General features: G+C 54.0%; 1 protein-coding gene across 2 annotated transcripts in view; it reads left to right on the plus strand.

Moving 5' to 3' along the window:
• The window catches only part of RBM19 (RNA binding motif protein 19), a 53,129-nt gene extending 38,275 nt beyond the window's left edge, over positions 1–14,854 (plus strand). For both annotated transcript variants that reach the window (XM_005493702.4, XM_026797248.2), the window contains exons 23-25: positions 1,699–1,819; positions 7,739–7,852; positions 14,472–14,854. In XM_005493702.4, coding sequence (XP_005493759.2) covers positions 1,699–1,819; positions 7,739–7,830 — 213 coding nt within the window. In that variant the 3' untranslated portion in view covers positions 7,831–7,852; positions 14,472–14,854. The remainder of the gene's footprint in view (positions 1–1,698; positions 1,820–7,738; positions 7,853–14,471) is intronic.
• Positions 14,855–15,281: the final 427 nt, after the last annotated feature.

Below are 15,281 nucleotides of genomic sequence, written 5' to 3' on the forward strand. Positions count from 1 at the left end.
TGACCTGTGGAGCACAGATGAGCTGTGTGCTGTCACTCAACTTTCTTCTCCCTTGTGCTGTGGGAAGGAGCAATCCAAAAATAGGAATTAACAAAGGAAATGCAGTGTTTAGAGCCATGGGTTGTGTGCCAGGCTTTGGAAAAGGCTCCTGGTGCCAACACAAACAGCCCTCACAACTCCCTCCCACCACCTCCCCACAGTGTTTGTTTAAGCCAACACATTGCTCTGCTAATTGGGAGATAGGCCTTGAAAACACAGCAGCAGCAAATAAAAACAGCTGGAGCTTGCAGCTCTTCCAGGAGGAATGTGCCCCTGGAAAAGGGGGCACTCTGCCCTGCCAGGATCACCCTGAGAGTGCTGGGATAATGGGAGTTTCACCCATGCCATGGTGGAGCTGGGTGCTCCTTGTCACTGTTTTATAGCACGTGAGGGTTATATGAGTGAAAGGAGTGTGGAAAGAGAGGAAAGCTCAGGTTACTGGGTGCTGGTTACTGAAAATGGGATTTTTTTTAATGGGTTTCATAACCCAGCGGCTCAAGGAGGGTCCTGAGGAGCAGCAAAGCAGGAGAAGCCCCTCTGCCCAGAGATGTGGCATTTGGGGACAGCTGCAGTGGTTCAGAGCTGCTTTTAGCAGGTGGCTCAGAGGACAGATGTGGCTTTACAGGACAGCTTGGGAGCTGGTTTGGGGCCTCCAGATGGGAGCACAGGGCCCTGCTGGACAGCAGGATGTGTGTCTGATCCTACAGTTGCCATTTTTGTTCCAGGGATGGAGTTTATAGAGTTCAAAACTTGAGCTTATCTCAGCCTTAGCTGGGGTTTTTGAAAAAGTATTTAGGGCATTTCTCTCCCTCTGTGCCCAGCCTTTACTGTGGAGCACTTTGTGGGCCCCTGGGGATAAAAATATTTGGCCAGTGTGTTTGTGTATTTGCATTGTGTGCCCAGTCCTGCTCAGTCCTGAGTTTCCTTGACATTCTGTGGGAAATAAAGACAAAATCAAAGTTTCCTAGACTGAGTCATTGTTTTCTGGATGTCTCTGCTGGTTGGCTAGGGGCAGAGAAAGCCATCTGAGCTCTGGGCTGGCTGGCATGTTTGTATTCAACATCAGCAAGAGATTCCAGCTGTATGGGTGTTACCAAACAGGACCTAACAGCAGGAAACCTCTGGGTTTATGCAGTAGAGCAAACCACCACAGGCAGAAAGAGCAGAGGATTTCTGTGCTGGCTTCTGCTCTGCCACATGTGCTGCCACCACAGCCAAGTCACCAAATGGCTGGCAGGAGAAAGGCAGTTTTCCATCTTGCTTCCAGAGCAGAAAGGAACTCCTCTGTCACAGCTGAGCCATGTTCCAGCAGAGAACAGGGTGCTGGGCAGTCACAGGGTCCCACCCAGAGCTGCAGGGGCTGCAGCATTCCCGGCTCAGGGTGTGCTGGGTTCCAGCCTGCCCCCAGGAGCAGAGCCAGCAGCAGTGGTGATGGGAATGTGCTCTGCTGCAAGTGCAGGGAAGATAAATGACCGAGTCAGAGGCTCTGATGGAGATGGATCCTGCCCTATCAGAGCAAAGCACTCCCAGTACGATGTTCTCCGGTGGCCTTTCCACCCCGGGGCAGAGGGAGTGACATTTCTGCCTTTCCCTCCTGTGAGCCTGTTCTTATTTCCTCCTTTAATTTCTTTTTTTTTTTTTTCTCTTTGAATTGTGCAGAAAGCCTTCCAGGCCCTGTGCCACAGCACCCACCTGTACGGCCGCAGGCTGGTGCTGGAGTGGGCAGACACGGAGGAGACGCTGGAGGCCCTGCGCCGCAAAACCGCCCAGCACTTCCACGGTAACTCTGCTCACACTGCCATACTGCTGGGGGCTGCCAGCTCCCTGTGCAGCCTCAGCACGCTGGGGGAGGCAGGAGGCAGCCAGGCCAGGCCTTTGTCTGGCAGCTCTGCCTGGGAGCTGTTAACTCTGCGTGTGCCTGGGCAGCCACAGCGCCTTTGGCTCCCTCCTCTGGCTGCTCCCGAGGTGGGGACAGGCTCTGGGCATATGCAGCACGTGGATTGAAAAGAGAAAACTCTGTGGTGATGGGATGCAGAAGGGGCTGCTTGGCTCAGGCTGCTGGGAGTGACAGCTCTGCAGATGACAGCACTGCAGGCTCCTATTGACAGCCATCGACAGGCACAAATGCATTGCTTGGCAAATATTTATGTTGGAAGGGCTCCCCTGGGCTGCAGGGCTAAGCTGGAGATCAATGCTCCTCCTCCTGCATCTCCTTCCAGCTTCCCTTCTCCATCACCACATGCCCATGGCCTGGGGGTTTGGCAGCAGTTGTGGGGCTGCACATCCCTGCTGAGGGGAGAACAGCATATCCCGGTTATTCAGTGATCCCCATGTTGAAATGGTTCAGGGCTGCTCCTGAAATGGTTCAGGGCTGCTCATTGCAGGCTGGGCAAGCTGCAGTTGGGTGGTGGCAGGGCTGAGGGTGGATGTGCCCACCCAGAACCCAGCACTGGAGTGGGGACACGTGCACATGGAGAAAACAGCAGTGAGATGTTTCAAGCTCCCATTTTATCTTCAGGATCTCCTTCCCCCCTTTCCACTCTCCTCAGTATAAGGGGAAATAAGCAGTCTTGGCTTTAGGATCCTTGCGGACTTTCAGCATGTTTCCCAAAAATTGGGAAATCTTATTCCCAATTTTTGCCTGCCTTTGCTCCAGCCTCCTTGTCTGGGCTCCTCCTCACTGAGCTGAGGCCCTGGGGAGGGCAGCAGGAAGAGCATTTTCACATCCCAGCAGGAATGCAGCCTTGGAGCTGAAGTGGTTCCAGGGTCTCAGCTGAGAAGCAGGAGCAAGGCTGCCCCTCTCCATCTTTAGGGATGGGAAACAGGATGGCATCACAATCCCTGCTGTGCTCCAGCCTGTCTCAGGAACACCCAGGCCTGGCCAAACTGCCAGTGGCTAATGTGGCAGAGCAGGGTGTGCCAGGAGGGATCTGTGCCAGGAGAGCCAAGCTGGGGCACACCTGTGGGCACCAGGGTCTGGCTGGTGCCTGGGACCAGGTCTCAGCCTCTCTGTGCCACACTGGAGGGTCAGAGTGGGATTTTATTCCCTTGGGAAGTGCCTGCTCCTGATTTCAAGGCACTGTGGAGTGCCCAGTGTCTGTGAGGTGAGGAGGGAGCTGCACCCTGTCCCTCTGTGGGTGCTAGTGATAAAGAGGGGAAAAAAGGCTGGCCCCACTCTGCCTGCAGCCCTCTGGAGGGGGAATGCTCCTTCAGCTTTTCTCCCTGGCATGGCTAGAGGCTGCTTTTCCCACATGGAGCAGGGATGGAGAAGATGCACAGCACACACAGCACCCAACAGCCACACTGACACCGTGCATCTCTCCACTGGTGGTATAGCCCAGAAACCAGGATTTTTCCTACTGATCCCCATTTCCCCAAGCCTCCTCCTCTCCTCACAGGGCACAGGGGCAGCTCAGACATCCCTGTGCTGTTTGTCATGGTCCCATGGGTTATCCTCTGCCAGCACAGTGTGGGTGAACTGTGAGGGTCTTCCCACAGCAGCAGTGGCCAGGTCCCCATCCCGAGCTGGGAGTGGGAAAGAAAAGATCCTTTAAGGTCTTCAAGCCTCAGGAAACAATCAGGACTGAGGTCTGTGGTGTCCCCAGCTCTAATGTCACCCTCATCATCTTTGTCTTAGCATTTCAAGGTCCTGACCTCGGCTGTGACAGACGTGTCCTACCACTCTGCTCTCTGCTACAATTACACACCTTATTTCTAGAGACCATTTAGAGAGATTGGGCTTCCAGTTCCAGGTCTCTGCTGTTATTTGTGAAGGAGAGGTCTGGTCTCCCAAATCTTTTCTCCATGCAGGCATTTGTCATGGCAATCAAACCACTTCTGAGCCGACTTTTCAATAGGTCTAATAGATGCAATAAAATGGAATAGGCTTCCTTCCCATTTTGTGTAGTTTTCAGGTCATTCTTTATGGCTTGTTCTGAGGCTTTGTAATGTTCCAGGAGAAAGTGAGGAGCCCAGGAGTGGTCACTGACTGCCACGAGTGGTTTCAGTGTTCTGTCAGGAGCAAAGCCACAGCCCAGCCCTGAGGCCTGGCATCTCAGCCCTGCTGGCTCCCAGCACTCTAGGAGAGGTTTAAGGCTTTTTGCTCATTTCTGAGTATCTGCTCTTCATCCTGGGGCAGGAGGCTCTTACATTAGGAAGAAAAAAAAAAACCAACAAAAACCCTTTGAGTTGTGTTTGCACCCCACATTTGGGGGCAGTTTTAATTGTTGCAAGGTGGCTGGAGGGCCTGAGGGCCTGGCCAAGGACAGGCTGTGTAAATAAAATTAGTGACTCTGTGTGGAAAAGAGCAGCCAGGGAAAGGCTGGCCAACAGTTGTCCCTGTAACCTCTAATGCAGCCCATAACCTGGAGCAGGGCTGTGACAAATGCCACAGCAGGGCAGGGACAGGTGACAAACACCACCAGCAGCAGCATCTCAGCCTGGCTTGGGCAGGAGGATCCTTCCTTTGGAAAAGAAGGAACACTGAAGCTTTGGAAACCAGCAGGGTGGCTGTCCTGGCTCGAGGACAAGGGATCCCACTGGAGCAAGGGGCAGCCGTGGATGTGTGCCCTGTGCAGGGGGAACACTCCACACTCACCCCTGTCCCCCCAAATGATGGAGGCACCACTCCCAAAGGGCTGGGAACAGCTCCAAGCCGCTTTCCTCCCCAGCTCCATCCTGAGGGGAGCTTGGCAAGCACTGCCCACCCCTCGGCGTGCTCTGCTCTCCCTGGGAGCCCGGGGCTGTGCAGGGAAGGCTCTGGCTCCCAATCCCATTAAATGCCAATCCCTCAACTCCTCAGCCGTGCAGGGCAAGCTCTGGCTCCCAGTCCCACTAAATTGTAATCCCTCCCTCAGCCCATGCCATGCGAGGAAGGCTCTGGCTCTCAGTCCCACTAAAGGCCAATCCCTCCTGTTCCCCCTCAGCCCGGGGCCGTACAGGGAAGGCCATGGCTCCCAATCCCACTAAAGGCCAATCCCTCCTGTTCCCCCTCAGCCCGGGGCCGTGCAGGGAAGGCCATGGCTCCCAATCCCACTAAAGGCTGATCCCCCTGCTCCTGAGCCCGCCCCGCCGCTCTCCCGCCAGGCCTAACGGGGGCAGCCAGCTGTGCCGGGCCGCTTTCCTGCTCCTTGCCATCGATCAAAGCATTAAATTGACAGATGGGGAATTTCACCACGCCGGGAGGGGAACAACGACTTGTGGGGGGGTTGTGATGGTGTGTGAGGAGGGGTTCAGCTGTGAAGGAGGGCTGTGGGGGGCTGTAGAGCAGCCAAGCCCCGTTGTGGCTCATCCCTGGTTATTTACAGCTGTGGCTGGAAGCAGGGGGTAGCCAGGGAAGGCACGGTCTGATCCTCCTGCCGGGCTGGGAAAGCCTTCCTGCCTCCATCCTCTCTGCCAGATCGCTCCTCCTTTGGCCTCCATCCCCCAGGTTTCCTTTTCCCTCACCTCCCAACCGCTGGGCTCCCTTTTTATTCTCCTTTGTCCTTTCCTATTTCTTTTTAATTTTTTTTTTTCTTGAGAGCATCTGTAACTAATGCAAACACATGCCGGAGCCGGGGAGTAAAACCCTGCAGGATTAGCGTGGCATCCACAACCCTGCCACGTTCTAATCCCGTGGTAATCCCCCTCCCGGCCCACCCCCGCCGGCTTTGCCCATTGTTTAAAGGAAGCAAATGGGATCGTTAGCGGGCAAACCTTAACCAGCTTGGAGCAGCAGAACGGAAGGAAGCCCAACCAATTTGCCCTCCCACCCTCCTGGGTTTTTATTTTCCTCGTGTTAGACAAGAGGAGGATGCTGCTGGTGCTGCCCGTGGCCGAGCTGGTGAATGTGGGGGATGCAGTGGGGAGATTTCACTGCCAGGTCCTGCTCTGCTGAGGGATGTCCCCTGTGCACCCAGTGTCCCATATCCAGCTTTTCCTCTGCTGTGCAGCCTCAGCATCTCCATGAGGCTTTGGTTGGGAAGGGGTGGCAGGTACAGGACACACTCCTACAGTGGGTTTGGGAGATGAGAGCACATTTGATGCCACATTTGGGATGCTGCTGGTGCTGCCTGTGGCCAAGCTGGTGAATGGGGGGGATGCAGTGGGGAGATTTCACTGCCACGTCCTGCTCTGCTGAGGGATGTTCCCTGTGCACCCAGTGCCCCATATCCATCTTTCCCTCTGCTGTGCAGCCTCATCATTGAGGGATCTCCATGAGGCTCTGGTTGGGAAGGGGTGGCAGGTACAGGACACGCTCCTACAGCGGATTTGGGAGATGAGAGCACATTTGATGCTGTTCCAAAGCAGGAGAGCTGGGAGCAGAGTAGAGAGGGAGAACTGCTGAGCTGGCACCTTCCTCCAGGGTGGGTTATCCCTGGTGCCTTTGGGTGACTGAACTGGGAGGAGCTGCTGGAGGGGCTGGGGCTGGCACCTTGTGGCCCCCATGGCTCCCCTGAGGTGTATGCTGGGAGGGCAGCAGGGTCCATCAGCACCCTCATCCCCCTCCTGTCCCCACAGCCCCTAGGGAGAAGGCAGGCAGGTTCTGGCTCTCTGTCAAAGAATTAATTGAAAAATAAAATCATTAGATGGGAACTCCAGAAATGCAAAAATTGTTGGGAGTTGGGGGGAGGCAGAGAGGGGGGGATGTGAGCTTTTGTCAGGTTAATTTCTTCTGTATTGATGTTTTGTGACATTTACTTGTTGTTTATCTCCCGCAGCAGCTGTAATACTAAAAGAAAATGCACAGCTTGTTCCATTTATTTATTTTACACCTTTTCTTTAGTCCTATGGTATGTTTGTTTGTTTGAGAAACCCAGCGAGGCTTTTGATGTCTGAAAGCAGGATTTAAACAGCTGTTCTCCATGTGCTGCAAGCGAGCTGGGGAGCCAGGGGGAGAGAGGGGGCTGTGCCACGGCTCCTGCCCAGCAGAAAGGAGGGTGTCAGCCTCACATCAGGGACCAAATGGCTTTGTCACCTCAGAGCCAGGGCTGGGATGTTCCCTCAGGTGCTGGCAGCCCCCCTGTGCTGCATGCATTGGGAGGGATGTGTGCAGGGTGCTGTGGGGCAGGAGGGGCAGAGCAGGGACATGGTCCCACCCAGGTGAGAGATGTGCTGCTGGGATGGCGTGGTCTCAGCCAGGCTCTCCTGCCAAGAGCCCTGATGAGCTCCTGCTGAGGTTTGCAGCCACTTTTCCACAGGGAGATTGTGAATTTCGCAGTGAATTGGGGTCAGCAGGAAGGGTTGGCATCACCATCACCTCTCTGGGTGCTGTTTGTTCCCAGGCTGTGAATTAAAGCAGGGACATGGTCCCACCCAGGTGAGGGATGTGCTGCTGGGATGGGATGGTCTCAGCCCGCATGTTGGTGGGGCTGTGTCCTGCCAGTAGCTCTGATGAGCTCCTGCTGAGGTTTGCAGCCACTTTTCCACAGGGAGATTGTGAATTTCACAGTGAATTGGGGTCAGCAGGAAGGGTTGGTATCACCATCACCTCTCTGGGTGCTGTTTGCTCCCAGGCTGTGAATTGAAGCATGGGTGGGAGGTATTGGAATCCCAGCTCCTGTCAGGACCTGCCTGGGGAGGAGAAGTAAATTATATTGATAACCTTCACCTGGGAGGGTATGCTGCTCCCTCCAGCCCCCTCAGCCCCTCCCAAGGTGGGTCCAGGTTGTAATTTTTGCTTTTCTCTCCACCCCCTTTGTTCCCACCCTGGCCTGGACAGACTCCCCGAAGAAGAAAAAGCGATCGGAGCTTTTGAATGAAATCATGGAGCACCTGGAAGAGGAGGACAATAACAAGGATGAGGACATCTAACAGCTGCCTGGGCTCTGCTGAGGTGGGTCCTGGGGCAGGGTGGGCACAGCTGGCCCTAAAGGTCACAGTGTCCTTGCTGCAGGGTTGGTAGCACCAGGAGCAGGAGAAGGTGGAATTCAGGTGGAATTCCAAAGTCTCAGTAGGCTCCAAGCAGGAGTCTACCCTTTGTGTCTCCCCACTATGACCCCAGAGGCTCCTGGCTGTGGTCCCAGGGGTTACAGCCCACATTTGGCTGGGTTTGAGCTCAGTGTTGAAGTGAGTGCATGCCCTGGGTGTGTTCTGTGTGCTCCCCTGGCTGCTGGCATCCCCCAGGGGAAGGCAGCAGAATCACTGTCAGGGTGTCCAGGAGAGAACAAATGGGCTGCCAAAAAATCAAAATCCCTGTTTGGACACCAACCTGCAGCTGCCACCGTGTTACAGATAGTTTGGTAAAGGTCAGCAACCAAAATCTCCACAACTTCTCTCCCTCCAAAAGCTCCACACCCCGAGTGAGTCCTGGCTGCCATCACTCCTCCCTGGTGTGTCTTGGGGCAGCATCTCAAGGCTGGAAAATATGGGATGGCAGGAGGGAGCCAGGATGAAATGGCTCCCCAAGGTCAAACCCTGCAGTCCTGCCAGCCCCTCTGATCCTTTCCAGACCCCCAAGCTCTCCCTGTGTGGGCTCAGGAGAGGTGAGGTGGGCTCGTGGTGTCCTTTGTGTGAGTGTGGCCACAGTGGAAACCCTGAGTATCTGATGGGAGCCTGTTGACAGCAGCTGAGCTGGGTTAAACCAGCACTGCCTGCTCCATGCAGGGCCACTGCAGGAGTCCCAGGGCTTTGGGGTGACATCTCTCAGGGCTTTGGGGTGACATCTGCCCAGCTCTGATTTGGGGGTGCCTCCAGGTGTGTGTGCTGTGCTGCTCAGAGCCCAGCCCTGTGCTTACAGACATGTCCTGTCCCAGCTTTTCTGCACAATTCTCAGAACAGGGCTCAGCACTGAGCTCCTGCCCAGGGACCAGAGCTGTGACAGCCCTTGCTGGTCCCCCAAACTGTGCTGCAGCTCCAGAGCCCTGCTGCTGCCACTGAGCTCAGGGGACAGCCCAAAATCCAGGAACAGCCCCTTGGGATGTCTCAGGGCTGTGGTGTGAAACCCTCATCCTGTGCAGCAGGTGGGGAAACTGAGGCACAGGTGTGGAAGCAGTGCTGTCAAGGGGGGTGGCAGTGTCACCTGAAGTGGTGACAAGCTTGATTCTCCTTTTTTTTGCTTGGCATTGAAGGGTGGCATTCCTGTCCCTTCACCACCTGCCCCAGCACTGGCACAGCTCTGCACCAGGGGGTCACTGCAGGGAAATCTCAGTCTCAGCTCAGTTAAATTTCAGCCCAGCAGGGATGTCTGACCATCCTGCCTGGGCAGGACCAGCCCAAGTCCAGCACAGAGGACAGAGAAGCTGGGCAGGCTCCCCTCCAGGCACATGCATCACCCAGCACATGATTTCAGCAAAGCTCTGCAGCATTGCAGCTTGGGCTTGGATTTTCTTGTGGGTTTTTTTTTTTCCTGTTTTTCCTTTTTTTATTTTCCCTTCTTTCCCTTCATTGTCTTTTGTGGCAGGGCAGGTTTCTTGCTGAGTGTCTCTGAGGTCTGCAGCAGCGACGAAAAGGATTAGCACAAGCAGAGCATGTAGGCTTTAGAGAACAGAGCAGAGTTTGGTTTCAACATCTAATTCAATTTGTTCTGCCGAGATTGAAATATGAAATGGTTGCCAGTCAAACGTTCAAAGGGGGAGGAGGGAGGAAAGAAGAGAGGGAGCCTTCTCAAATTTAAATTTTAATGAAAATTAATTTAACCCTTTGATATGTTTTAAAACATGTTATTTCCCAGGCTGGGAACAGGCTGGAAAACATTCATGAGGGTTTTTTTTTTCCCTGTACCTTCAAACATAATGAAGATTTTCTTTTTCCCTTAATGATACTTATCTTGTGGAGCAGTTTGACATTGGTTAATTTTTCAGGCAATTTGGTATCAAGGAAATCTGTTTGATGTGAGCAGGGGGGGGCTGTGTATGTGTACACAGATATATATGTGCCTGGACATTAATTATGGAAGTGCTGATCACAGCTCTGGAGAACAGTTGGAGTTAATTCCTGCTCCACTTCTTTGTTACGTACTGAGAATCCCACACGTTGCACCCCTAAAATTACAGCAGGAATTTTCTCAAAACGAGCCTACACCTGAATTAAAATGATCACCTAAGTAGGTCTGCAGAAATTCAGCACTCCCCACTGACTGTTTTCCTTTTTTCCCCCTGATCTGAAGCAATCCTAATGATAAAATAATGCAAACTCTGTTACCTGTCTATGGAGCTGAAGCAGGGAACAGCCTCCCCCTGGCCCTTAACCTCAGCAGTGCTGCTGCAATGCTCTTGTTTGCTTTGGGAGGAGGAACAGTTCCTGTTCTATTATTCAGGAAGGTTTTGTCTGTACCAAATGATTGCACACTGCTGGTTGTGACTGGGCTGGGATGAGCTGTAGCCCTGTCCCCCTTGTTCTGCTGGCTCTTGACAGCCCAGGGTGGTGTCACCATGTGTGCCTGTCACCCCTCAGCTGCCCTGGGTTCCCTGGGCACAGCTGGGCACAGGAGGGTGTAATAATCATCTGGGTGGCCTTTTTGGGGTGTGAGTGCTGTAGCCAGGCTGTGCTGTGGCAGAGAAGATGAGCAGCTCCAAGCTCCAGCTCATCCATCAGCCCTGGCTGTGCAGATGAGAGCTGAGCACAGCCACCCCACATGAGCTCTCTGGGCTGTGCTCAGCCTCTGCTCTCCCCTCAGAGAGCCCAGAAGAGTGCTTGACACTCACTTCTGGCTGCTGGGGTGCACTGCAGGGTCCCTGGGGGGCTGAACCCTCTGCCTTGGCCAGTGGGTGTCTGTCAGGTTGTGACAGCTCCATCCAGGCTGAGAGCCTGGTGAGCCGGACAGGAGCCGGAGCTGTGCTGGCTGCAGCTGCTCCCAGGCACACTGCAGATCCCCCTCCCCAGGGCCAGCTCTGCAATTGGATTAGGATATTATTCAAATGCAGCTTTTTTACTGAATGAGAGGGTTAAGGGGTTTTAATGTAGAAGCAGCTCTCCCTCATTGCTGCCTGTTGCCAGAGGCCTGTGTGGGCTTTTATCTCCTTATGGGGACAGCCAGCAAAGCAAGGCAAGGCACAGAGAGACGCAGGGAGCCCCTCTGCTGTGCCACAGTGCCCTGGGAGTGCCCAAGGTCACCCATTCCCTTAGAAAACTCCTGACCACATCTGTGTTTTCCTCTCTGTGCCACAGGAGAGCTGGCAGGGACAGGCAGGCAGCATCTGTGAGCTCTTGGTGGTTTCTTGGCATCATCACTGCACTGCTCCTGCAGTTCAATTTCTACAATTCCTACAATTCCAGCTCTTCTCATCCCTTCATTTTCCGTGGTCTTCCTCCCATGGAATGAGGTCTGGGAAGCACTTCAAAGCCAAGCAGGCACAGTAAATGCCATTCCCTCACCCTCTGCAGGAAGATGTGTCCTGCCTGCTGCCTTCCAACCCAGCTGCTGCCTCTTGGAGCTCTGGAATCTCCAGAGGGAGGTTCCGGTTGGACTTCGGGAAGAATTTGCAAATGCAGATTGAGACAGTTGACTTGGATGCTGACTGGGAGATTTGGGGAGCTTCTCCTTAATCCCAGAGTCCCAGGAGAAGCTGAGTTGGAAGGGGCCAATATTCCAACACATCTGGACTTTACCCTGGGTCACAGCACCACCGTTGTCTGGCACCACATTCCAGCTTCCAGCAGCACCTTCCTCAGCAGGAAATGCAGCAGGAGGAGGAGGAGGGTGCAGCTTCCCTGAGTGAGGCACTCTGCCTCCTGTTTTCCCTAAATGTGTGCACTGGAGAGGAAGAGAAACCGCATGGCCAGGCTTGGGAGCTCAGCCTTCGCCAGCCATGAATAATAATCAGGCTCAGTAATTCACAGCAAATAGGGATCCAAATTGGCTAATCAGGGAGGCTTTCACCCCAAACTGGAGCTGGGGAGGGAGGCAGAGCAGAGCTGGGGGTGTGCAGGAAGTGATGGCAGCACAGGAGCAGGGGGGTGGGCAGGATCCTGGAGGAGGGAGGGTCTCACCTCCCTGGGAGCTGCAGGAGCACAGTGCCTGCGTTCCACAGGCTGTAATTAGTGCCTTGTAATGAGGTTTGTCTCTCTGTTCCAGCCCCAGGACCATGGTGGGCTGCTGGGGACCAGGGGGGTACAGAGCCAGCATCACCATGTCCCCACAGGTGACATCATCCCCAGCTCAGGGTACAGCAAAGCTGCTGGGGCAGAGTGGGAGGGCAGTAAGGGCTGTGGTGTGTCAGGAGAGGTGATCTGAGGGGAAAGGTTTTCTTAGTGTTCCTTCAAGTAAAATTTGATGTTTTGTGGTTCATTTTCTCCTGCAATACCAGGTGGGGCAGTGGTAGGAGCTGTGCTCAGCTGCAGTGGGGTGGGGCTGGGGGTCTCCATCTGCCAGCAGCAGGCTCTGACAGGCAGGAAACATCCCAGGGACACCCCCTGTGAGCAGGGAATGGCTCCTGGTGCCCAGCACTGGGCAGAGCAGGGACAGGCACAGTCCTTCCCTGCTGCTTCCCAAAAAATCCTTCCAGCAGCATCTGAAGGCACTGTTAGATCAAGTGAAGATAAAACCATGGGAAAACCCCTGAGCCCAGCCCCCTGCAGACCTCAGCCCATGATTTGGGCCATTTGAGTAGGAGCTGGAAGTGCAGCTGATGAGGAGCTGGAGGAAGGTTGCCGTGCAAGGTGTTTTGCAGCTGCTGAGGGACTTTGGAAATTGAGGACCCTCCTGCCACATTCCCAGTCCCCTCAGCTCCCGTGTCTGGGGCACATCACACTGGAGAGATTGCACTGCTGCTTGCCTCCTTTTGCAGCTCTCCCAGTGCTGCTGGCCTGCAGCAAGAATGGCTCTGCATTCACCTAACCCACAGCAGCTCTGTCAGAAGTGATTTCCCTCCTGCCCTTTCCCTCCCTTTCCCTTCTCTCCCCTCCCCACACGACTGGATTAAGAGCTCTCCCCAAATCCAGCACTCTGGGAGGGATGGAGCCAACAAACCTCCTTCAGCTTCCTTTGCTCTGGGACTTCCTTTGCTCTGCAAAGGGGTTTGGGGTGTGCAGTGTTTCTCCCTGGGGTGTGATGGGTGCTGTGGGATGCCACAGCACCTCAGAGCTGATGGCCAGGACCTCCCCATCCCTCCCTGAGAGCCTCAATCATCCCTCACACCCAGAGCTGGAGGTGGGGTTTGGCAGGGGTGACAAGGACAGCTTTATAGGCCACGAGGGATGGAGAGTAAAGCAGGCTCCTGCCTCTCCCACAGTGCTGACCCCAAATCTTTTTGGATGTAAGTGTAGCCCCTGGTGCAGCCATCCTCCTGGTGCTGGGGGGCTGAGAAATCCAGGGCTTTTTACTTCATCAGTTTAGAAACCAGACCACAAAAAGCAAAAATCTCTCCAGGAGAGATCTAGGGTTAGGCAGCCACCCCTCTGAGCCATCCTCTGCCCCCAAACCCAGCAGCAAAGCCCAGGCTTAACCTCAGCCCCAGCAAGGCCGAGCCCACACTGGAGCTCCCTGGCTGGGACAGGGATCTCCCCTGCTGTTTTGGGCAAAGCATTAATTTCTGCATTTTGTGGTTTGGTTTTAAGCTGATGATGTAGAAAACTTTTACATTGCTCCCCCAAGCTCTGGGTGGGTGTGTGGGATGAGCTGCTGCCATGGGCTCAGCCTGAGGCAGGCACACACAGCTCATGGGGCTGCTTTGGTGGCCCCAAAGTCTCCCTGACACCCAATGGGGAGGCAGCAACAAGGCAGGAGATGCTTTAATTCCATTTCCAGCTCAGCCCAGGAAGCTGCAGGGTGGACTGGCCCAGGAGCAATTCCACCCAGGTGGCAGAAGAGCTGGCGCAGGGCTACATCGCCCCAGCAACATAAACAGGACAGGCACATCACCCCAGCAGAGCAGAGCAGCAGCTGTCCCTGCTGAAAAGCAAAACTGGGAAGTTTCTTCTTTTAATTTAACAAATGAGAAGGCAAACCAGCCCAGTGTGGTTTCAGCTGGGGGTCTGAGGCCTGGGTGGCAGCAGGAGGGGGCTCAGCAGGCAGGAGCCTTGGGCTTCGTTAGGATTCAGCCCTTGGAGCTCTCCTCTCCCTCTGATGCCTGAGTGTGATTGACACTTACAAATTACCCAGCCAAAAGTGTCGAGTCTTTGACCCCTGAGTAACATCTTTGGCAAGCCTGAGATTTGCCAGCATTTTGTCATCTAATTACTACAAATCCCTTGAAAATTCACTGGCTGGTGAATTTTTAATGCGGGACAATTTCAATGTGATGCATGGCCCAGATGGGCAGTGCAGGCTCCTTCCCTCTCCCCCCTCTGCCTCCCTGCCTGCCCTTCTCCTGCTTCCCTCCTTCCTTTGCCCCCCTCACCCCCCCAATCCCATTCCTTATCTCCCTCCTGCCTCTGTGCATCCCCATCCATGGAAGTGCCCCGGGATCTCAGCCCCTCCTGGGCTCTCCAGCCCAGCTCTGTGTCCCCCTTGTCCCCTCTCTGTCCTGCTGAGGGAGCTGCTACATGGAATTCATTTTTTTTCCCCACCTTCTCAGGTTTCTGACTGATGGATGGAGCAGGAGAAGCCTCCACGAGGAGCCAGCCCACTTGTTGCCAGTGGAGTCCACTCATCCTGTGAACCCAAGGGCTGATTTATGCCCTGTGTCCGGGTCCTGGGATTCCCGGCCTTTGAAATTCAGAGAGGAAGGAAAACCCTTGTCTGCTGGCAGCTCCTGAGCATCACTTCTTAAATCCAGGCAGGGATTGATTCCCTTCATCTCAGCCCAACCTGAGGGAAGAGGAGCCTGGAGCAATGGACACTTCCCTGCTGACCTGGGGACTGACAGAACCTGCTCTTAATATCTGAATTAAATAATTTCTGTACATTAAAAACCACATTCTGTACATTAAAAACCATATTTTTAATTTCCCAAACTGACCCACATCTGGGTTTTGGTTGGCTTTGTTTCTTCCTCCACAGCCAGGTAGGTTTTTGGGGCCGATAGGGAGATAAGAGCAATAATTCCTGTACATTAAAAACCATCTTTTTAATTTCCCAAACTGAACCACATGTGGGTTTTGGTTGGTTTTGTTACTTCTCCACAGCCAGGTAGGTTTGGGGGACCAATGGGGAGATAAGAGCAATAATTCCTGTACATTAAAAACTATCTTTTTAGTTTCCCAAGCTGAGCCACATCTGAGGGTTTTTTGGCTTTATTTTTTCTCCACAGCCAGGTAGGTTTTGGGGCTGATAGAGAGATAAGAGCAATAATTTCTGTACATTAAAAACCACATTCTCTGCATTAAAAACCATATTTTTAATTTCCCAAACTGAGCCACGTCCTCATTTTGGTTGGCTTTGTTTT

This window comes from Zonotrichia albicollis, chromosome 18 (assembly GCF_047830755.1).
Source record: "Zonotrichia albicollis isolate bZonAlb1 chromosome 18, bZonAlb1.hap1, whole genome shotgun sequence".
In the NCBI taxonomy this organism is placed as follows: domain Eukaryota; kingdom Metazoa; phylum Chordata; class Aves; order Passeriformes; family Passerellidae; genus Zonotrichia; species Zonotrichia albicollis.